The sequence below is a fragment of the Rana temporaria genome, chromosome 7 (genome assembly GCF_905171775.1).
Source record: "Rana temporaria chromosome 7, aRanTem1.1, whole genome shotgun sequence".
In the NCBI taxonomy this organism is placed as follows: Eukaryota; Metazoa; Chordata; class Amphibia; order Anura; family Ranidae; genus Rana; species Rana temporaria.
Genome location: NC_053495.1, coordinates 150,246,066 through 150,269,148, shown reverse-complemented (window position 1 = coordinate 150,269,148; position 23,083 = coordinate 150,246,066). Strand labels below are relative to the sequence as shown.

Below are 23,083 nucleotides of genomic sequence, written 5' to 3'. Positions count from 1 at the left end.
GGGGACATCCTCCCAATGTTGAGGGCATGTGGCCTGGTGCGGTTCAGGAGAGGGGGGGCGAACTCTGTCCCCCCCTCTTTTCTGCGGTCGGCCATGTTAACGACGTGCTCGGATAAGAGTCTGGTGTGGATTTTTGGGGGAACTCCACGCCATTTTTTTTTATTTGGGGTGGAGTTCCCCTTAAAATCCACACCAGACCTGAAGGGTCTGGTATGGATATTTGGGGGGAACCCCACGTCTTTTTTTAAATTGACGGCGGGGTTCCCCTTAATATCCATATCAGACCTAAAGGGCCTGTTAATGGAATTTGGGGGGACCCCCACGCTTTTATTTTTTATGAATGAATCATCTCTGAATTGCCAGAGCCGACAATTCATTAGAGCCGCACAGCTGGTTTTAAATGCCTTTTTTTCTTTCAGAAATGACACTTTGTGCAGGGACAGTTCTATGTACGGGAAACAAGCGCTTTTTCACATGCTGACTTTACACTCCCCCTAGGTACGAAATTTAAAGTAAAATTACACTTTTATTGTTTCACTTTTAGCATTATTAAATTCACTGCTCCTGAAAAAAAACCGGCCGTTTTTAAAACTTTTTTTTTGCATTGATACATGTTTCCTGGGACAGGACCCAGGTCCCCAAACACTTTTTAGGACAATAATTTGCATATTAGCCTTTAAAATTAACACTTTAGATTTCAAATGTTCGAGTCCCATAGACTTTAACAGGGTTCTAAAGTTCACACGAACATTTGGTGTGTTCGCAAGTTCTGATGCGAACCGAACAGGGGGGTGTTCGGCTCATCCTTACTAAGCAGTATATACTGTATGTAGCCAAAGCTACATACAGTATTACCGCACACCCAGCAGGCATCCGAGCAGCTGACCCGGCGTATTTTTGGCCAGTTTTTTTTAAGTGTAAAAGGTAGTCTTATACGCCAGCAAATACAGTAATACAAATTTTTCTTCACTTTCTGTAAAGTAAAAACTAATTTGAAAATCTTTTCTTCATGTTTTGATTTGGAATAGACTGGGCAGTGCTTCCAATGCATCGTGTGTATGGAAATAAAAGCTATGTAAGGATTTGAGCTTTACTCACATTAAAAAACAAAAACAAAAGATAAATAAAAAAAATGCTATAATTTTGAATACAACTGTATGTCACTACAAGCGACTATCTTTTGTGGGTTTTTGCCACCCCAACTATGGCTGTGCACAGAAAGAAGGGATCATCAGGTGGTCACTTAACCACTAGAAAACCCATCCAAATAAGGTGCATTTCAAAAAGATATACGGACGACCGAATGACTTCCCTTAAACATCAAGACAAAAATTCAGACATGATTATACTGGATAGAATTTACATGCTCCCAAGAAAACAAGAAAATCCTTTACAATGGATGATCTCCCCTTGCTCTTGAACACTCATGTGGGCCCCATTTAACACACCACTCCCCAATCCAGAGCACCCTCACGTAATAAAATGTTGAGGTCCTTGAAGTCTTCTTTTAGTATCACAAGGTCAGCTTTGGGAATTATTTTCCTGGGCTGGCCAGTCATTTGAAATATTATCAAGGGTATTTTCCCCAGTGGGGTTTTTGGGCAGCGCAATTAATGATTTAGGAAACAATGTATAAAAAGGAGAAAGGTTTTTTATTGGATTACATGTACAAAAAAGGGGGATATGAGGTAGTTAAGATATGAGTTGCGGTATTACAAAATGATTAAAATTCCATACATATGTGACACAACAAATGGATATACAGCTTGGCATGTGTAGGTACAAGCATATTGCAATATCTAACGCGTTTCGACCCTTGCAGGTCTTCTTCAGAGGTTTTGTTGTAACTGGAAGAAATTTACAAAATTATTAAATGTTTTGTTGATTAACCCCCTCTCCCGCCCCACCTTTGTATAGTGGGGACAACGAAAAAGGAGAGGAGGAAAGAAGAAAAAACATAAAAAAGTTATACAAAAGATTAGCAAAATTACCAAATCCACTATACAAAGGTGGGGCGGGAGAGGGGGTAAATCAACAAAACATTTAATCATTTTGTAAATTTCTTCCATTTACATCATAGTCCACAGACCTCCCCCTTGCAATGTAAGGGAGAACTCTGCAGACCTAGATGTAAAAGGGGAACTTTGGGGATCAGAGCCCTTCCCCTCGGATCTCTAAGGAGGGGGTGATGTTGCAGTGTGTACACAGTAACCTGTTCAGTGTGATCCCATCACTGTGTGCAGGTCTCTTATTGTGGTGTGATGCTGCTCAGAGAACCAGTAATGTGCAGTCCAAAAATTTCCAGCCACGGTGTATGTAGCTGTACCTTTGGGATTTGGACAAGGTCTATGTGCAATCTGTGAAGACAAAGGACAGGAAAGCACAATCCTACCACAGTGAGCTTCTTAATTAACAATAAAAACAGCAATAATTGAACTCATATGTTCTTTGTAGTGTGAGTATCGTATCATATCATATCACATCTGCCCAAAGCACCATGTGCGGACGTGCAGGGCACCTTCTGTGACCTCTCAGCATCGGCTAATGGATCTGTAGCTGAACACGTTTCCCAATCTCTCAGTGGTGATTGAAGGGGAGAGGGAGCAGACCGCCAATCACTGCAGAGGAACTGTGACAGGAATCAGGGACAGAGAATGGCGCTAGCGCTAAAGGCAGCATGTCCTCAGAAAGCCCCCAGAAGGAACATGCTTGTTGCCAGTACCATACTCACACTCATTAGCAGTGTCCCGGGCCAGCCAGCAGGTCCACTCTGAGGCTCTGTTTCCCAGCTCCGTTCTCAGCAGCTAGGGCATTAAGCGGGCCTAGCAACATATAGTTTTAGGCAGTGATCGAGACTTGGGAAGGTAACCACCAATCCACTGCCAGCCTGCCAAAGAGCATACAGGGTAGGGCAAGCGGCCTGGCAGCCCCATCCCACCTGTCCCATCTAGAGGATTTCTCTTTGAAGAGTCATAGTATGGAACTGGGCCAATAGAACCAAATCCAATACAGACATCATCAGTGAAAGAACTTTATTTTCGTATCGGCGACAAAAAGAACCAATACCCCGTATTAGAAAAATGCCTCACTCAGATAGACAACTGGATGACAGAGAGTCACCTCAAACTCAATGGAGCAAAAACAGAACCCCTTCAACTCCATGCAAACCGAAAGAATCTGGCCAGAACTCCCTGGACACCACCACCCATCCAGGGACAAACCATCACCCCAAGCACCAAAGTCAAAAGTCTCATTTTTTACTCTGACATGACAATGGATGCACAAATAGAATCAGTAGTTAGTGGATCCCACCCTCTTCTACGTCTCCTACGAAGAATTGTCCCCTTCATCCACAAAGAAGACACAGCAGTAGTGGTAGGGACAATTATTAATTCTAGATTAGATTATGCAAATTCCCTCTAGCTCGGACTCCCAAAATACCAGCTTGCCCGTCTCCAAGTCGTCCAGAACACGGCAGCACTACTGGTAACAGGGAAAAAACACTGGGAACCAATCACCCCATCCCTGAGATCCCTCCATTGGTTGCCCGTTAAAGACCGAGTCACATTTAAGGCCCTATGCCTAACGCACAAATGTGTACATGGAAGCGCTCCCCAATATTTAAGTGAGAAAATAAAAACACCAAAACCCCAATCAAGTTCTTCGATCAACTAACCAAAAATTACTACAATTCACCAAAGCCCGCTACAAGACCAAAGGAGAACGTCGATTTGCAGTCCAAGGACCTTGACTGTAGAACGCATTACCAACTAACATCCGAATGGAAAATGATCACCTGGCCTTCAGAAAAAAACTCAAGACCCACCTATTCTGAGGGATAAACAGAAGGAAAATGGATACCAAGCGCCTTGAGGCGATTCAGTTCGCAATTGTAGAGCCTGTATACAAGTTATTCACTCACTCATACAACTCTGCAGAGAGGACCTGTGTTTCCTGTGGAACAGTTTTGTTAAAGAAAAAAAAAAAATTACAAATTTAAGAAAGCCCTTTTTAACATTCTAGTGTCCAGCACAACCAGTCTTTTAGACAGGCCTCCAATGAGATTTTCACTTATGTTTTCCCAGTTCAGTATGGGAGAGTGAAATGAAGAGCCTGATTAACTTCTATTGGAAACACAAACTTATAAAAATATCCTTCCCCAGATACGCCGATACACAATATCAGATATATTGTTTTTTGCAAAAATGTTTACTGCTGTAGTTCGCATTCTGTCTGTCAATAATAGCAAGTAGTGTTGCTCACGAATATTCGCATTGCGAATATTCGACTCGAATATAGCATATTCGAGAAATCGCGCTATATTTCGAATTTCGCGGTGAATATTCGCAATTCCGAATATTCGCATTTTTTCAATTTGATTTTTAAAACAGATCACATCCTATCGACGTCTAAAAGCATTGCTGGTATGATTAGAGACCCTGGGCCGAGTAGCTAAGCTGAGGCGATCCTTTTATGTTGCCAAATTGAAAAAAAAAAAAATGCGATTTTTCGATATTGCGAATGCGAAAATGATTGCGAATTTTCGATAACTGTGGTAGGAGAACTCTGATTGTCTCTGATGCAAAAGGGGGGGGCTTTGTGTATGTTTCTGTTATGAATATTTGTATGTTTGATATTATTTTTTTTTGTAAGAAGGAAAAAATTGCGCATACCTTAAAAAAAGGGGAGAATACAGCAGCAACTCAAAAATGTTATACAACATAAATTAATACAAGACAGAAAATGGAGTCGCTCTACAAGAATAAAAAATATGTCTAGTGACAAGACATGTGGGCAAATTATAAAATAAGCAAGCGCAAATAACTTGTGAAATACACAGTGAAACAAATATATAAAGAAATATAGTCCCAATAATAGAAAAATAATCTTTCATAAAAATGTCTTTGATATGTGAAGTGAAAAAAAGTCCAAAGCATGCAGCATGAACGTGTTCAATCTTCAAGGTGTTTGATTGACAAACGGCTGTGACAGATGGATAGAGTAAAGAATCACCACCAATGCAAAACACTTTTTATTTTCTATTGTAAAATATCAAGAATATTCTGAGCCAATCAGAGTGCTCCTTCTGCATTTGCCGAATATTCGCAATTATTTTGTATTGTAAAATATCAAGAATATTCTGAGCCAATCAGAGTGCTCCTTCTGCATTTGCCGAATATTCGCAATTATTTTGTATTGTAAAATATCAAGAATATTCTGAGCCAATCAGAGTGCTCCTTCCGCATTTGCCGAATATTCGCAATTATTTTGTATTGTAAAATATCAAGAATATTCTGAGCCAATCAGAGTGCTCCTTCCGCATTTGCCGAATATTCGCAATTATTTTGTATTGTAAAATATCACGAATATTCTGAGCCAATCAGAGCGCTCCTACAGCATTTGTCGAAATTGCGCAGTAAATATCGCATTCGCATGTTGCGATATTTCGATAAAATATCACAAATATTCTGAGCCAATCAGAGCGCTCCTCCAGCATTTCTCGAAATTGCGCAATAAATATCGCATTCGCATGTTGCGATATTTCGATAAAATATCACGAATATTCTGAGCCAATCAGAGTGCTCCTACCGCAGTTATCAAAAAATCGCAATTATTTTCGCATTCGCAATAGCGAAAAATCGCAATCATTTAATTTCGATAAAATATCACGAATATTCGAATTTAGCGAATATATCTCGAATATTCGAATATATATTCGAGATATATCGCGAAATCGAATATGGCATATTCTGCTCAACACTAATAGCAAGTGAGAAAGTTGGAACTATACTTTAAGGCCTCGTACACACGATAGGATAGCCAGAGGACAACGGTCTAAAAGACCGTTGTCTTAGGTTAACCGATGAAGCTGACTGATGGTCCGTCATGCCTACACACCAAAGGTTAAATAACCGATCGTGTGAGAACGCGGTGACGTAAAACACAACGGCGTGCTGAAAAAAAAAAAAAAAAGTTCAATGCTTCCAAGCATGCGTCGACTTGATTCTGAGCATGCATGGGTTTTTAACCGATGCTTTTGCATACTAACGATCGGTTTTGACCTATCGGTTAGGCGTCCATAGGTTAAATTTTAAAGCAAGTTCCTATTTTCTTAACCAAAGGTTAACTAACCTATGGGGCCCACACACGATTGGTTTTGACCGATGAAAACGGTCCTTCAGACCCTTGTCCTCTGGCTATCCTATAGTGTGTACGAGGCCTCAGAAGGTTAAAATGCACATACCCAAAAAAATAAAATAAATCTCCTAACACAACTGAAGCAGTTTTCCATGAAGCGGTAGACCTGTTAAATGCCAGAAGATATTTGGACCCGAGTCACACACTACAGGTCTTAAAACGGACACAGGATATTTAGTGGATTAACGATACTATGAAAGGTGACCTTCCAAGAACTCCTTTGAGTGTACTAAAAAGTGTAATGTCATCATCCAGACAAATGTGATACTTTAAGACATGGCAGTGAAATATTAAACTGTAAATAATATAAATTTCCTGTTTCATCACCTTATGTCTGGGTAGGCCTTTGAAAAAAAAAAACACAATTCTTTGTGTTTTAATGAGAAATTGTCAGATCTTGTTCTAAGTTACAGCGTCAGAAAGTTTTCTAGAAAAAAATAAATAAAAAAAAAGTTTTAACAATACTCCCATGGATAAATTTTTGCATGTTGGGGATTGCGCCATGACTTTCCATATGGGATTAGGCTAATTAATCCAAATTTGTATTTACTACGACTCTTTTTTAGGTCTTCTTTCTGGAATTTTTTGAATGAAAACATTTCCATAACAAATCCTATACATGCTGTAATGGCAATGTAGACTTTTATAGAATAAAATAAAAATGATTTACTGATTGCTTTAAGGCCAATACACTGCAATATAAAAATACATTTTCAAATGTGCTATAAAAATCTAATTTTGGTTGCTGAAAACATAAAACGTTCGTTGCACCTGATTAACTCTACAAGCCTTGTTAACCACTTAAGCCCCGGACCAAAATGCAGCTAAAGGACCAGGCCCCTTTTTGCAAATCGGGACTGCGTCACTTTAAATGACAATTGCGCGGTCGTGCGACGTGGCTCCCAAACAAAATTGGCGTCCTTTTTTTCCCACAAATCGAGCTTTCTTTTGGTGGTATTTGATCACCTCTGCGGTTTTTATTTTTTGCGCTATAAACAAATAGAGCGACAATTTTGAAAAAATTCAATATTTTTTACTTTTTGCTAAAATAAATATCCCCCAAAAATATATAAAACATTTTTTTTCCTCAGTTTAGGCCGATACGTATTCTTCTACCTATTCTTGGTAAAAAAAAAAAAAAACAACGCAAAAAGCGTTTATCGGTTGGTTTGCGCAAAATTTATAGCGTTTACAAAATAGGGGATAGTTTTATTGCATTTTTATCATTTTTTTTTTTTACTACTAATGGCGGCGATCAGCGATTTTTTTCGTGACTGCGACATTATGGCGGACACTTCGGACAATTTTGACAATTTTTTGAGACCATGGTCATTTTCACAGCAAAAAATGCATTTAAAATGCATTGTTTATTGTGAAAATGACAATCGCAGTTTGGGAGTTAACCACAGGGGGTGCTGATGGAGTTATGTGTGACCTGAAGTGTGTTTACAACTGTAGGGGGGTGTGGCTGGGTAGCAGCACAGCAGAGGGTGGGAGGTGGAACAGGTTTAGAGGAGATGGACTTTGCCCTCTTCTGAATGCTGGGGGACAGGCTTGCATACCTTCTGCCCTGGATCAGCATCATGCATTGTGGTCCTAGAGCATAATTAGTTGTTATGGTGCTGGAGGTCAGCCTGTCTGCAATATGCCAACTCAGAACCCTAAAACAGGGCACTGGTCTAGTAAGTATGTATGTGTTAATGTATCATACAACTACAGTACCTGAAGTGGCTGATTGTAGTTTTAGATGGTTATAGGTCATCTTTAAAAGGTGTAAAAAAAAAAAAAAATCTAAAAAAGGTTTACGTACAAAACCACATTTATTAAGCAATATATGTAAATAAGTACAATCAAGATAGAAAGATCCCGGATTTCAAGTTTTTTGACAAGAGTTCAATGGATTACATGGTTGCCTAAAAAAGAGATAGACATAGAAAGGTTATAAATGGCAAAATAAAAAGGATGCAAGCAAACATTAAAACGTATGTAACCCACAACAGTGAGCCTCTCTTATCTGCTTTATTTTGGTCATTTGGGATGTACAGTAAAACCTTGGATTTCCATCAAAATTTGTTCCAGAAACATGCTTATAATCCAATGCACTTGTATATCAAAGCGAATTTCCCCATAAGAAATAATGGAAACTCAAATGATTTGTTCCACAACCAATTTATTCATAGGTCCTTCAGTTTACAGTCCATATAAAAAGATTATAGCCATGTGATAGGTTGTGCAACCATAAAATGTCCATCCACAAATGGCAGCCTCGACAAGCGGATTAGAAGCAAAATCCAGCAGGAGCTACAGAGTATAAGAAGAAGAGAGGCGCCTCTAAGTGTAGCAATATGGTTACATTTAATGAAGGTCGTCATTTAGCAACTCACATGGTTGATAATTAAAAGAGGCACATCTAAGTATGCAGGCATCCGAGGTAAAGCTGTTCACCTAGACTATCCCCCGCACCGCCGGCTCTCACCGCTGTCAGTCTGCAATTGTGACCGGAAAGACTGCCCTGTAGTAGATCGATCTGAAAGTGAGGCTTGAAGCGCAGCATGGTATGGATGACGTAGATGACGACCATGCGGGTTGCTAAATAATGTACCTTTATTAAATGTAACCATATTGCTACACTCAGGAGGCGTCGCTTTTCTTTTATACTCAGTTGTGCTGCAACGCTACTTTTATATCAAGTCAAAAAATATTAAAACATTTTGCTCGTCTTGCAAAACGCTTTCAAACCAAATGACTCTCAAAAGCAAGGTTTTACTGTAGTAGTATATTAAAAGACAACTTGGTAAGGTTGATATTATTCAGTCCACAAAAATGTTGATATTATTCAGTCCACAAAAATGGAGCTATGTGCATTTGTGGCAGATTAACAGGTATTAATACTCACCTAGGTGGATGCAGCATTAATCCAAAGCTGCATCTGTCCCCTGATGTCCCTGTAGTGGGAACTGAGCAATCAAGCACCGCTGATCGCTCAGTTCTCGCTGAGCAGAGACCGTCAATCAGTGGTTCTCTGCTCTACCCTCCCCACGCTGACTGGAGCACTGTGCTGTGGAGGGGCGAGGGAGGGGTTGGCTCTGGCTCTCGGTGGATCGCTCAGAGGTTGAGCCAGGTGCCGATCCACGTTTCCGGGTGGATCCCAACCCTATGGTTGGGATCTTTGCAGAGCCTGGACCAGCTCTGTGATGTCAGCCAACAGCAGGCTTCAGCATGAACTGAATTCCTGCGATCTACAGGAGAAGTAAAGCCAGAAAAGCTTTGCTTATACTCCTCCTTTAACCACGTACTGACCAGCCACCGCAGTTAGACTGCGGCAGGTTGGCTCTGCTGCGCAAATCGCCGCAAGTGTACAGTGGGCTCGTACACAGCGATCTGTGGGGGCACACGTGCACTCCCATTGGTCCATTTAAGGGGGGCCAATCAGTGGGCGCAGAGCGCGGGGGGGGGGGGGGTTGGATTTGCCTGTGTAAACAAGGCAAATCTCCGTTCTCACAGGAGAGATTACACAGATCCCATCTTTCTGCTATGCAGGAAGATGGATCTTGTGTGTTGCCCCAGTGAGCTATTCCCCCATACAGTTAGAACACACAGTTAACCCCTTGATTGCCCCTGATGTTAACCCCTTCCCTGCCAGTATCATTAGTACAATGACAGTGCATATTAGCGCTGATTACTGTAATAATTTCACTAGTTCCCCAAAAAGTGTCAAACATGTCTGTTAGGTATCCGATTTGTCCGCCGCAATGTCGCATTCCCATTAAAAAAAAAATCACGGATCGCCGCAATTACTAGTAATAATAATAAAAATAAATAAATCTATTTATAAAAATGCCATAAACCTACCCACTATTTTGTAACACGCAATAACTTTTGCGTAAATCTATCAATATACGCTTATTGGAATTTTTTACCAAAAATATGTAGCAAAATACATATTGGCTCCATGCCAATATAAGTAGTGGCACACAGCGCACCAGGCATTTGAGCGGGAGAGAGCGTTGTGTCAACATCGGAAGAAGAGCGGAGGGAAGAAGACAGCAGAGAAGACTGGGCAAGAGCGAGCAAAACATAGCGGAGGAGACCCAGCAGAAGACAGAGGGAGAAGAACTGGAGAGAGAGCAGAGAAGAGCCGGAGAGGGGAGAAGACATCAACGGAACAGGCAGAAGAGCCGGAGAGGGGAGAAGAAATCGGAAGAGACCCCCAGAGCTGCATAATAAATTACTTTAAAAACCGGTCTAGTGTGTTTTAGTTTTTCAGGTAAATGGGTAGGGGTACAATGTACCCCATACTCATTCACATAGGGTGGGGGGCATATCGGAATCTAAGAGCCCCCTTTAATAAGGTGGCCCCCAGATTCCGATAAGCCCTCCGCCCGCAGACCTCAACAACCAACGTCCAGGGTTGATGGGAAGAGGCCCTTGTCCTCATCAACATGGGGACAAGGTGCTTTGGGGTGGGGGCGCAGTTCAGGACTGTGCAGGCAATTCAAGGTCCTCCATCCCAAACTCACTCATCCATGTCTTTATGGACCTTGCTTTGTACACTGGTGCGCACTCATGTTGGAACAGTAAGGGGCCATCCCCAAACTGTTCCCACAAAGTTGGGAGCATGAAATTGTCCAAAAGGTCTTGGTATGCTGCGAGTTCCCTTCACTGGTACTAAAGGGCGAGGACCAACTCCTGAAAAACAACCCCACACCATAATTCCCCCTCCACCAAATGATTTGGACCAGTGCAGAAAGCAAGGTACTGTACATAAAAGACATGGATGAGTGAGTTTGGGGTGGTGGACCATGAATGGCCTGCACGGAGTCCTGACCTCAAGCCGATAAAATACCTTGAGGATAAATTAGAGTGGAGATGGCGAGCCAGGTCTTCACATCAGTGCCTAATCTCACAAAGGCGCTTCTGGAAGAAGGGTCAAACATTCCCATAGACCAGTGATGGCGAACCTTGGCACCCCAGATGTTTTGGAACTACATTTCCCATGATACTCAACTACAATGCAGAGTGCACGAGCATCATGGGAAATGTAGCTCCAAAACATCTGGGGTGCCAAGGTTCGCCATCACTGCCATAGACACACTCCTAAACCTTGTGGACAGCCTTCCCAGAAGAGTTGAAGCTGTTGCAGCTGTGAGGCCCCGTACACACGACCAGTTTCCTCGGCAGAATTCAGCTTCCGACCGAGTTTCTGGCTGAATTCTGCCGAGGAAACTGGTCGTGTGTACACTTTCGGCCGAGGAAGCCGACGAGGAAATAGAGAACATGTTCTCTATTTCCTCGTTGTTCTATGGGAGCTCTCGGCCCGCCGAGCTCCTCGGCGGCTTCAGGGCTGAACTGGCCGAGGAACTCGATGTGTTTGGCACGTCGAGTTCCTCGGCCGTGTGTACAGGGCCTAAAGGGTCTGCCAACTCAGGCAGGCGTCCCAATACTTTTTGTAACACAGTGTATTTTTCTTGGTTTCTTTGCATGTATGGATTGCATGGGTTATTACCAACATGTGGTGTCATGTTAGAAATACATTTACCTAGAAAAACAGTGATGTGTTCAATACTTATTTTGCCCGCTGTATGCGCAACAATTTTTCTACTTTTATGGTAAAGCTGCAAGTAGGTAATTTGGACACTCGGAAAAAAAAACCTGGTTCCAAAACCGATGGAATCTATATATTCACATCCAGGGAAATGACACTCACTTCAGATCTTCACAAACTTATACTTTGGGAGTGTTATTCTGGATGAAATATTCGGACATTTCCTTTAGTGCTCTGTATCGATGAGAAATGCTGTTCTTCACTTCCTTTGGAAGTTCTGCATACCTGCAAGCAAAGGTTAACATTTGTTAAAAGCAAAAAAATATATAATAATTCTAGTATGTATATTTAGCACAGGTAAAAAGTTTATGTAGAAACAAAGTACCGTATTTTCCGGCGTATAAAATGACATTTTGGATGCAAATAAAATGCATCCAAAGTTGGGGGTCGTCTTATACGTCGGGTACAGTCTCCGTCTGCTGCGATCGTTCATGATTTCAAAGCCGCGCCGTCTTCTCAGCGTGTCCTGTGATAGGCGGAACACAAATCTTCCCAGCAGCGCCTCTGTTCTGTGTTCCGCCTATCACGGATGCCTTCTCATCCTCGGACGAGATGAGAAGGCATCCGTGATTGACGGAACACAGAACAGAGGCGCTACTGGGAAAATTTGTGTTCCGCCAATCACAGGACACGCTGAGAAGATGGCGCGGCTTTGAAATCATGGACGCTCGCAGCAGACGGAGACTGTCACCGGCCTGCAAAACGTGAGTGATGGCACAGTGGGGGGGGGGAGTGGGGGCAAGTGATGGCACTGTGGGGGCAAGTGATGGCACTGTGGGGGCAAGTAATGTGATGGCACTGTGGGGGCATGTAATGTGATGGCACTGTGGGGGCATGTAATGTGATGGCACAGTGGGGGCATGTAATGTGATGGCACTGTGGGGGCATGTAATGTGATGGCACTGTGGGGGCATGTAATGGCACAGTGGGGGCATGTAATGGCACAGTGGGGGCATGTAATGGCAAAGTGGGGGCATGTAATGGCAAAGTGGGGGCATGTAATGGCACAGTGGGGGCATGTAATGTAATGGCACAGTGGGGGCATGTAATGGCACAGTGAGGCATGTAATGTAATGTAATGGCACAGTGAGGCATGTAATGGCATAGTGAGGCTTGAAAAAAGCCTGTTTCGGTCAGCGGTTGTTCTGGCTAACCCTCAGCTTCCAGAAAGACTAGTAGGAAGGGGGTAGTCTTATACGGCGAGTATATCCCAAAACCAAAATTTTTCCTGGAAAATTAGGGGGTCGTCTTATACGCCGGAAAATACGGTAGTTCAAGTAGAACCCAGTAAATGCTTAAAGAGAAACTTCCCCTTTACCTAGCTATGTTTTTTTATTTCCTGGCAATTCTTCCTGAATGCAAATACAACATACTGTAGATATTTAGTAGTCCATGGAGTCCAGCATGGTCCTCCTTCCAGCCCTATCTTTCTGGCTATGCTCATGAGTCGCCATCTTGGCCTGGCATCTTGTACATGCGTAGACGCCCTGTGAGCCTATGCCAAGTTTATGGAACCTGGAAAAGCTGTGCGGCATGTCTGCATATGTGCAGAATCTCTAGCAACCTTTGTGCATGTACGATGCATGGCTGCGTCATGTCCCATAGGCTTGTTTATTTGTATCATTGCACATCGTCACGTTATTTAATATTTTCACAGCTACGATTGTTTACATTTAGCGCATGGATTGCAGTTTATGTTCAGTTTTATACAGCGCAGCACTATCCTTTTTTTTTTGCCATTGATCTTTATAGCAGTTTAGTTACCATCTATCTAGTGGAGCGGGTATACGAGAGAGGGATAGAGAGATCGATAGAGAATATGGATTGACCATAGAATTATCAAAGCAGAGGTTCCGCCCATTTTTTTTTTTAAAAAGCCAGCAGCTACAAATACTGCAGCTGCTGACTTTTAAAAAATGGACACTTGCCTGTCCAGCGCGCCCGCGATGTCAGCAGCCGAGGCTGAGCAATCGCTCGGTCCTCGGCTGCTTCCGCCGCCATCCTCCGTGAGGGAATCAGGAAGTGAAGCCGATTCCCTACTGCGCATGCGCGAGGATCGCGGCGCGCCGTCACTGGTCCCCTCTCTCTCCTGGGAACAATGGGCCAGATCCACAAAAGGGATACGCAGGCGTATCTACTGATACGCCGTCGTATCCCTGTTTCTATCTATGCGGCTGATTCATAGAATCAGTTACGCATAGATATCCCTAAGATCCGGCAGGTGTAATAGTTTTACACTGTCGGATCTTAGGATGCAGTACCGCGGCCGCCGCTGGGGGCATTTCTCGTCGAAAATCCGCGTCGGGTATGCAAATTAGCACTTACGGAGATCCACAAAGCTTTTTCCCTTCGTTTTTTTTCCGTAAGTGTAAGTTTGCCGTCGCAAAATTAGGGCTGCTTTTACAAAGTGTAAACTTAGTACACCATGTAAAAGTATACCTTTCTTTCCCGCGTCGCTGTCAATTTTTTTTTTTTTCCCGCCGCATCTCTTTTTTTTTTCTTTTACACCCGTCGCGATTCTCAAAACTCGGCGCAACGTAACTTCGCGCAAAGCACGTTGGGAAAATTGCGCAGTACGTTCTGGCGCGGGAGAGCGCCTAATTTAAATGGGACTCGCCCCATTAGATTGGGCACGCCTTGCGCCAGACAGATTTAAGTTACACAGCTGCAAATTTCTAGGTAAGTGCTTTGTGGATCGGGCACTTAGGTAGAAATTTTGCGGCGGTATAACTTAAATCCGAATATTTAAGTTGCGCCCGCTGTACGTGGATCTGGCCCAATGTTTCCCAAAAGACAGCGGGGGGTGACGCGCAAGGTTGGATTCCCTGCGGGAGTCAGAACCCGGAAGTGATGCAAATACCTGAGACAGGTATCTGCACCCCCCTCCTCCCCCCTGAAAGGTGCCAAATGTGACACCGGAGGCGGAGGGATCAAAAAAGCGGGGGTTCACTTTTTGTGTGAACCTCCGCTTTAAACTGCAGATTACATACATTATACCATTTAAAGATGCCAATAAAAACTCAAAATATTGATCGGCCTTTTTTGCGCAGTTGTAACAATGTAGCTTTTTTAACATTTTTTTTATTTGAATAATTTTTTTTTTTTTTTTTACAAATATTGTATATTAAAGTGGTTGTGTAGTAGTGGATGTATATTAAAATAAATAAATCCTGATCCTTTAAAAGCAGGATACACAACATAGTGCTTGTGTTGTGTCATTTGTCCCTCTGTATGTTCTAAGAACCCTGGTTGATCCTCCCTGTTCCTGTGTCCCGAATATAAACGGACCATGGTAATCATGACTGCTGATCCATGATACCGTGGTCAGTTTATGTGATCCATCTCCTCCCCGCCCACAACTATAGGTGTAAACATACTACGAAGAAATCCTGTAATCCCCTCTTTTACAGAAGATATATTGTGCAACATCAGTTTTTTTTTATTATTATTCCGCAAAACACCTTATTTACAGCACCGCTGGGGACTCACGTGACCTCCCATTGTTTTCCTCCTCTCCTCCCAGCTGACATCAGTGGGAATTCTCAGCCCCTCCCACTGTTGTGCTCAGACAGAACAAGGAGAGCGCCAGCAGGTCACGTGTGTGCTCAGTGATGCTGTAAAATTACCGTATATACTCAAATATAAGCCGAGTTTTTCAGCACATTTTTTTTTGTGCTGAAAATGCCCCCCCCGGCTTATACTCGAGTCACCTTTTTGCGCCTGATCTCCCGGATTTTGGGGACCCGGTACCGGCTGGCCATAGGTCCCCTGGACACACATATAGCCCCACTCTTCCTCTACAAGTGTGCAAAGTTTGTTGGCCTGGGAGACCGATTTCTCAAAGTCTGGCACCCCTTCCATAGACTCCTATGTTAAACGGTCATTTATTGGGTAACTTTGGGGACCCGGTACCCCTAAACTCAATCTATTCTTCAGTATGCTTGGCACCATACCTCTCTGCATAGTTTTCAGAAACTGTACATGAATTTGTTACATGAGGGTTTGGTGGGGTGTGTGATGGGGTGGTTGTCTTTACCAAGGTTGGAGTGTCCATACTGGCCAGGGATGAGTCAGTAATTACTATGTCTGTCTGTACGGGGTACAGCAACCAATGATTTCCCTATCCCTTTTCCCAGCTCAGTATGAGAGCGTGAAATAAAGAGTCAGATAATTTTCAATAAGCAACACAGTTTATGTTATTTGCCAAGTTTATTACCAATGTACTCATATCAGCACTCTGCAAACAAGATCAATCTGAGATAATGTTGAAAAGATTTAAATTCTACCATGAGCCGGCCAAAGATGGACCATCCTGAGATTCGATCCATCTATGGGCAGGCTGGTTATACTGAAGTCGATTCATTGATCGACTTGTGTACAACCAGCCTGTAAGATTTGTTACATGCGATCACTGCTGGTGGCTATAGCCACTAACAGTAATCATTGCATTCTGCAGGCCAGGAAGGCTCCCTAACAGTGCTTCGGAAGGGATTCCTCCATCAAACACTGAGTGAGTTAATGGGGGAATCAAGCGATTTTCTTAAGTAAAGAAAACCGCATATCTATGGGCTGCTTAAGAATGCACTAAAAAAAAATGACTGAACGCAGTTCAATGAGTTTGCCCATCAAGCAGTAGACCTGGTTAGTGCCAGCAGACACTTGGACCTGGGTCAAAAACTACAGGTCTTTATGGCCACAGGATATTTATTGGATCAACGATGCTATGAAAAGGTGACCTTCCAAGAACTCCTTTCAGTACACTAGTGTCAGTATACTAAAGTGTAATGTCACCGTCCAGACAAATGTGATACTGTAAGACATGGCAGTGAAATATTAAACTCTGTAAATAATATTCACTTCCTGTTTTGTTCCCCTATGTCTGGGTACTCTATAAATACTCTAGGTTTATTGGGAAATGCTCAAATCTTGCTCTATGTTATAGGATTTGGTCTTGGCTAGATCTATCTATCTCTCTCATATTTATTTATTTATTTTATTTCGTTTTTAAAGCGCATTTAAAACTATTTTTTTTATTGTAATACCTTATCTTAGCTGGTAATTTAAAATTAATATATATATATATATATATATATATATATATATATATATATATACACATACACATATATACACACACACACACACACACACACACACACACACACACACACATATATATATATATATATATATATATATATATATATATGTGTGTGTGTGTGTGTGTGTGTGTGTGTGTGTGTGTGTATATATGTGTATGTATATATATATATATATATATATATATATATATATATATATATATATATATATATATTTTTTTTTTATTAATTTAAAATTACCAGCTAAGATAAGGTATTACAATAAAAAAAAATAGGTTTTAATTGTGCTTTAAAAACAAAATTAAAATAAAATAATAAGACCTCTTGTTGAACATTGTATTAAAATATTCTCTCACCTAAATAATTCTACATGCTACTGCTGTGATAATTCCTCAAGGAAAAGTCTTACTAAATATACACTGCTCAAATAAATGAAAAGGAACACTTTTTAAATAGGAGTATAGCATCAAGTCAATTAAACTCCTGGGATATTAATCTGGTCGGTTAAAGTAGAGTTCCACTCAAAAGTGGAAGCTCCGCTTGTTTGCTTCCTCCCCCGTAAGCTCGGCTCCCCTCCCCCATCGCGGGATGCCTGGACAGGAAAGTGTTGTAATATTAAAAGTCAGCAGCTATAGCAACGAGACAAATTTTAAAATAGGAAAGGTTTTATAGGTGGCATTTTTGACCACTGACATTTGGCTAGGGTCAGTGTCACTCTTGGTAGCACGAGGCGATACTTGGATCCTATAAAGGTTGCACAGGCAGTCCAACTCCTCCAGGATGGCACATCAATACGTGTCATTGCCAGAAGGTTTGCCGTGTCTCCCAGCACAGTCTCAAGAGCATGGAGGAGATTCCAGGAGACAGGCAGTTACTCTAGGAGAGCTGGACAGAGCCGTAGAAGGTCCTTAACCCATCAGCAGTACTGGTATCTGCTCCTTTGTGCAAGGAGGAACAGGATGAGCACTGTCAGAGCCCTACAAAATGACCTCCAGCAGGCCACCAAACAATCAAAAACAGACTTCATGGGGGTGGCCTGAGGGCCCCGACGTCCTCTAGTGTGCTCTGTGCTCACTGCCTGGCGCTGTGGACCTAGATTGGCATTTGTCATTGAACACCAGAATTGGCAGGTCCACCACTGGCACCCTGTGCTTTTCACAGATGAGAGCAGGTTCACCCTGAGCATATGTGACAGACGTGAAAGGGTCTGGAGAAGACGCAGAGAATTTTATGCTGCCTGCGGTTTGGTGGTGGGTCAGTGATGGTCTGGGGAGACATATCCATGGAGGGACACACAGACCTCTACAGGCTACACAATGGCACCCTGACTGCCATTAGGTATCGGGATGAAATCCTTGGACCCATTGTCAGACCCTACGCTGGTGTAGTGGGTCCTGGGTTCTTCCTGGTGCACGACAATGCCCGGCCTCATGTGGTGAGAGCATGCAGCCAGTTCCTGGAGGATGAAGGAATTGTTATAATTGAATGGCCCCCACACTTGCCTGACCTAAATCCAACAGAACAACTCTAGGACATTATGGTTCGGTCCATCCAAAGCTGCCAGGTTGCACCTCAGTCTGTTCAGGAGCTCAGTGATGCTCTGGTCCAGATCTGGGAGGAAATACCTCAGGACACCATCCGTCGTCTCATTAGGAGTATGCCCTGATGTTGTCAGGCATGCATACAAGCACTTGGGGGCCTTACAAACTACTGAGGACCATGTTGAGTTGCTGCAGCAAAATGTACTAGCTTGCTGCATAATTTTTTCACTTTGTTTTTTGGAGTGACTTTGAATTCAGCCCTCTGTAGGTTGATCAATTTCATTTCTATCAACGGTGGGACATCCTTTCATTCCTAACACATTACCCAGTACATATCAGTATAGATATCCAGCATGAGATTGTTTCCCCCATTGAGATCTGATGCGTTTTCAAAATGTTCCGTTAATTTTTTTGAGGAGTGTAGTTACTATGAAAACAGTGACACTATGTGGCCGTAGTGTAGATTACACCACTTCAACAGATAACATGACACTTATTCAGGTATAGAAATAAACTCACATCTCTGGTGGCAGGTAAGCAACAATTGGCTTACAGCCCTTAAAGGGAATATTGAATAGAAGTTAAGAAGCCCTAATAACGTCTTACTGAAACTTGTAACGAGGAATTCTAAAGTTGTGACATAATTGGAAATGTGTCTTTGTTCTACTCAAATTACATTCAGTTTATAGGTACATATTAATGGAATACATTTATTTTAAATACATTGAGGGACAAATTGCCTGTGTGAGAGATGCTTTATTGGATCTGCACATAAAACAAACCAAAAAAAAAAAAAAAATGACAAAAATAAAAAAAGCCGGTGTTGCCGCTCATTACTATTCAGTAGGGTAATTTATACAGCAATATGCGTAACAGTGAGGGAACAAAAAGTATTTAATCCCCTGCTGATTTTGTACATTTGTCCACTGGCAAAGAAATTATCAGTCTATAATTTTAATGGTAGGTTTATTTTACCAGTGAGGAGACAGAATAACAAAAATATCCAAAAAACAAACAAAAAAACAACGCATTTCAAAAAAGTTATACAGTTATTTGCATTTTAACGAGTGAAATAAGTATTTGACCCCTTCGCAAAACACGACTTAGCACTTGGTGACAAAACCCTTGTTGGCAATCACAGGGGTAAGATGTTTCTTGTAGTTGGCCACCAGGTTTGCACACATCTCAGGAGGGATTTTGTCCAACTCCACTTTGCAGATCCTCTCTAAGTCATTAAGGTTTCAAGGCTGAAGTTTGGTAACGCGAACCTTCAGCTCCCTCCACATATATTCTATGGGATTAAGGTCTGGAGACTGGATAGGCCACTCCAGGACCTTAACGTGCTTCTTCTCGAGCCACTCCTTTGTTGATATAGATATATAGATATAGATATAGATATATATATATATATATATACATATACATATATATACATATACACACACACACACACACACACACATTATATATATATATATATATATACATACATACATACATACATACATACATACACACACACACTATTTATATATTATATATATATAAAACTTTGCAATACAAGTGCACTTGGAAGTTCAGTCACTGTAGATCTGAGGGAAAGATCTAAAATGAGGGGAAGCTCTGCTGATTTTATCATCCAATCATGTGCAAGCATAAAATGCATTTTTTTTTCTTTTTCTTGCATGCCCCCCTCAAATCTACAGCAACTGCACTTCAAAGTGGATTTGCCTTTAGTAAATAAGCTCCTTGGAGTTGCTAAAGATATAGGTTACCTATGAGTTCTGCAAAATGAAGCTTGATAGAAAACCTGTTCTAACCACTATTGTGCTCCTTGACATCAGATACACCCCTCTCTTCCTCCACTCTATTGCTATGGACAGCTATCGACCTCAGCTCACACCAAGGAACATAATATAAGGTCTGGTGTCACCCCAACATCACCTCCATCCCTATTACAATACATATATACATGGAGTTCCCCCTGGGACTTTATAATTAGGTGAATAAGCCAAAAAACATATCATGATAGTAAAAAAGTAGATTACAGTTAGTTGCACATATAAAAGTACTACCGGTGCTTGCATATTTCTCTGATGTTTGTAATTGGTATATACTGTTTACCATGTATGTGGACTGACCTATGTTCACACTGTATGCATATTGTATCAGCCTGTATTTATTGATGTTGTGTTTTATATGTGCAACGAACTGTAATAAATCTACTTTTTTACTATCATGATATGTTTTTTGGCTTATCGTATTCACCTAATTTAAAGTCCCAGGGTGTACCCCATGTATATCAGCTCACACCAAGAGACTACTTACGTCTGTTCAAAACCATCCGGCTGAAAACATGGGTCCCATCCAAAGTCCCGCGGCCCTCGTGGAGATACTATTTGCCCCTAAAAATGAAAAGATATTCTGTCATGTCCTCAAGGAATAAAAAGCATAAAATATATTTTGATAAAATATTTGGCTAGAAGTCAGAAGATCAATGCAACTATTTTGTTGTGTGGATGAAGAAAAATTTACATTAATGAGATTATCATCATTACAGAGATATGCATTATTTAGCCAAGTTCACACAAGCATTGAACTTTAATGCGGTCTTGTTTAATTTAATTGTTCAATTTTACAATACAAAAACATATTTCAGCATACTTCATTAAGAAATATACATCACATAAAACATATTACTCATAAACCTATACAAACCCTACTTACTAGAGGTGCGCATCTTCACTGGTCTCACAATTCAATTACGATTACCTGGTCAACGTTTTGATTCCGCGATGCATCACGATTACAGACGAGCTCTCACTTCCACTTGGGCCTCCTAGGCGGCCCTTCCCCCCTGCAATCTTCTGAGACACATCACAGGTCCCAGAAGATTGCCCAGCTATGCAGGACAGCGCAGTGAGACATGCGCACCTGGCTGTGAAGCTGCCACAGCCGGATGCCCACAGTAGTATTGCCAGCGCCATGGACAGAATAAGGGGTTCTTTTGATAAACTGAAAACCAGTGGAACTCCGCTTTAAAAAGTGCACTAATCCGGTGCACTACAGGGTACAGGAATTCACGCATGTGGCTGGTGGGAGGGATTAGAATCCACAGCAAACAGCCCTGTGAAGTTCCCTGTACTACTGTCTCTGTGCTGAAATTTCTCTGGTGTCCCAAGTTTGCACATTCCAGCACACTAGGAGTTAACTCCGTGGAATGTGCAAGCAGGAAGCCGGGGAAATGTCAACACAGAGCACATGTAGGAGGTGTAGACATACTACTGTTAAAATACCCCTTTTGTAATAAATGCCGTTATAATCCATTAAGTGGCCACCGCTGTATGTGCTTTTTAAAATATATGCAGCTTCTCATACCTGCATTTCTGTCTGTGTATACTCTGTATATTCCGCTCATGTGACTCTGTCCGGTCCGACCCGCCTCTCACCTCTCGTTCTCTCTCCTGACGTCAGTGGGAGTGCTTAGCCCCACCCACCGACTGTAGCTATCAGATCAGAAGAGAGGCAGGCTGGGCTGACGTCAGGAGAGACGTGGGAAGTGAGAGGCGGACCGGAGCGAACAGTCACATGAGTGGAATATACAGACAGAAATGCAGGTATGAAACACTGTATATTTTAAAAAGCACATGCAGCGGTGGCCACTTAATGGATTATAATGGCATCTCCCGGGATGGGCAGGGCAAGGGCAAGTCCGGATGACATCACCTGACATCGATTATTGGGGTCGCATTCATCGATGACCCCCGAATCGCGATGCTACGATTAAATTCAGCACCCCTACTACGTACACCCTTGCCCAAACAATGGCCTTGATTATAGTATTATTGGGATAAGTCCAAAAATATATTCACTTCTATATTATAGATAAATAGATAGAATAGTCTACCCGACTACTCAAATTGCTGGACCCCAAGAGAGAATAATCATATTAAACCTCCCTCACCCCAACAAAATTATACTCTATGGCTACTACTCCCCCTCCTCCACTTCCACAAGGGTGCAAGACATACAAAACCACAAACCCCAAAAAAACGCAGTCAACAATAGGCACTCGTACATACCAATGTCCCCACGTTCATCTGAACTCTAGCCATGGTTTAAACCTTACAACCGACCCATACATATATTTCTTATTTTAGAGGATTGCCTAAACAATTTCCATGGGTTTGGCAACATTGTTCATATGTGTCCAATTCACGTGACAAGGATATCTCCATCATTACAATATAGTCCATCTCCATTCATTCAAATCCCATCAAGTAATGCCCTTAAAGCGGTAGTTCCCCCTCAAAAAAATTGTTACCCTTAGATTGATGCTCATTTTGTCTAGGGGAATCGGCTAGTTGTTTTAAAATCGAAGCTGTACTTACCGTTGTAGAGAGCGATCTTCTCCGCCGCTTCCGGGTATGGTCTTCGGGTATGGGCGTTCCTTCTTGATTGACAGGCTTCCGACAGGCTTCCGACGGTCGCATCTATCGCGTCACGATTTTCCGAAAGTAGCTGAACGTCGGTGCGCAGGCGCCGTATAGAGCCGCGCCGATGTTCGGCTTCTTTCGGCTACTTGTGACGCGATAGATGCGACCGTCGGAAGCCTGTCAATCAAGAAGGAACGCCCA

At 42.1% G+C, this 23,083-nt stretch overlaps 1 protein-coding gene across 1 annotated transcript in view; it reads right to left on the bottom strand.

Moving 5' to 3' along the window:
- Positions 1-7,999: 7,999 nt before the first annotated feature.
- The window catches only part of ITPA (inosine triphosphatase), a 31,274-nt gene continuing 16,190 nt past the window's right edge, over positions 8,000-23,083 (bottom strand). Inside the window, exons 7-9 of the mRNA XM_040360126.1 lie at positions 20,775-20,851; positions 11,906-12,028; positions 8,000-8,111 (exon numbers count right to left, since the gene is read on the bottom strand). Coding sequence (XP_040216060.1) covers positions 11,923-12,028; positions 20,775-20,851 — 183 coding nt within the window. The 3' untranslated portion in view covers positions 8,000-8,111; positions 11,906-11,922. The remainder of the gene's footprint in view (positions 8,112-11,905; positions 12,029-20,774; positions 20,852-23,083) is intronic.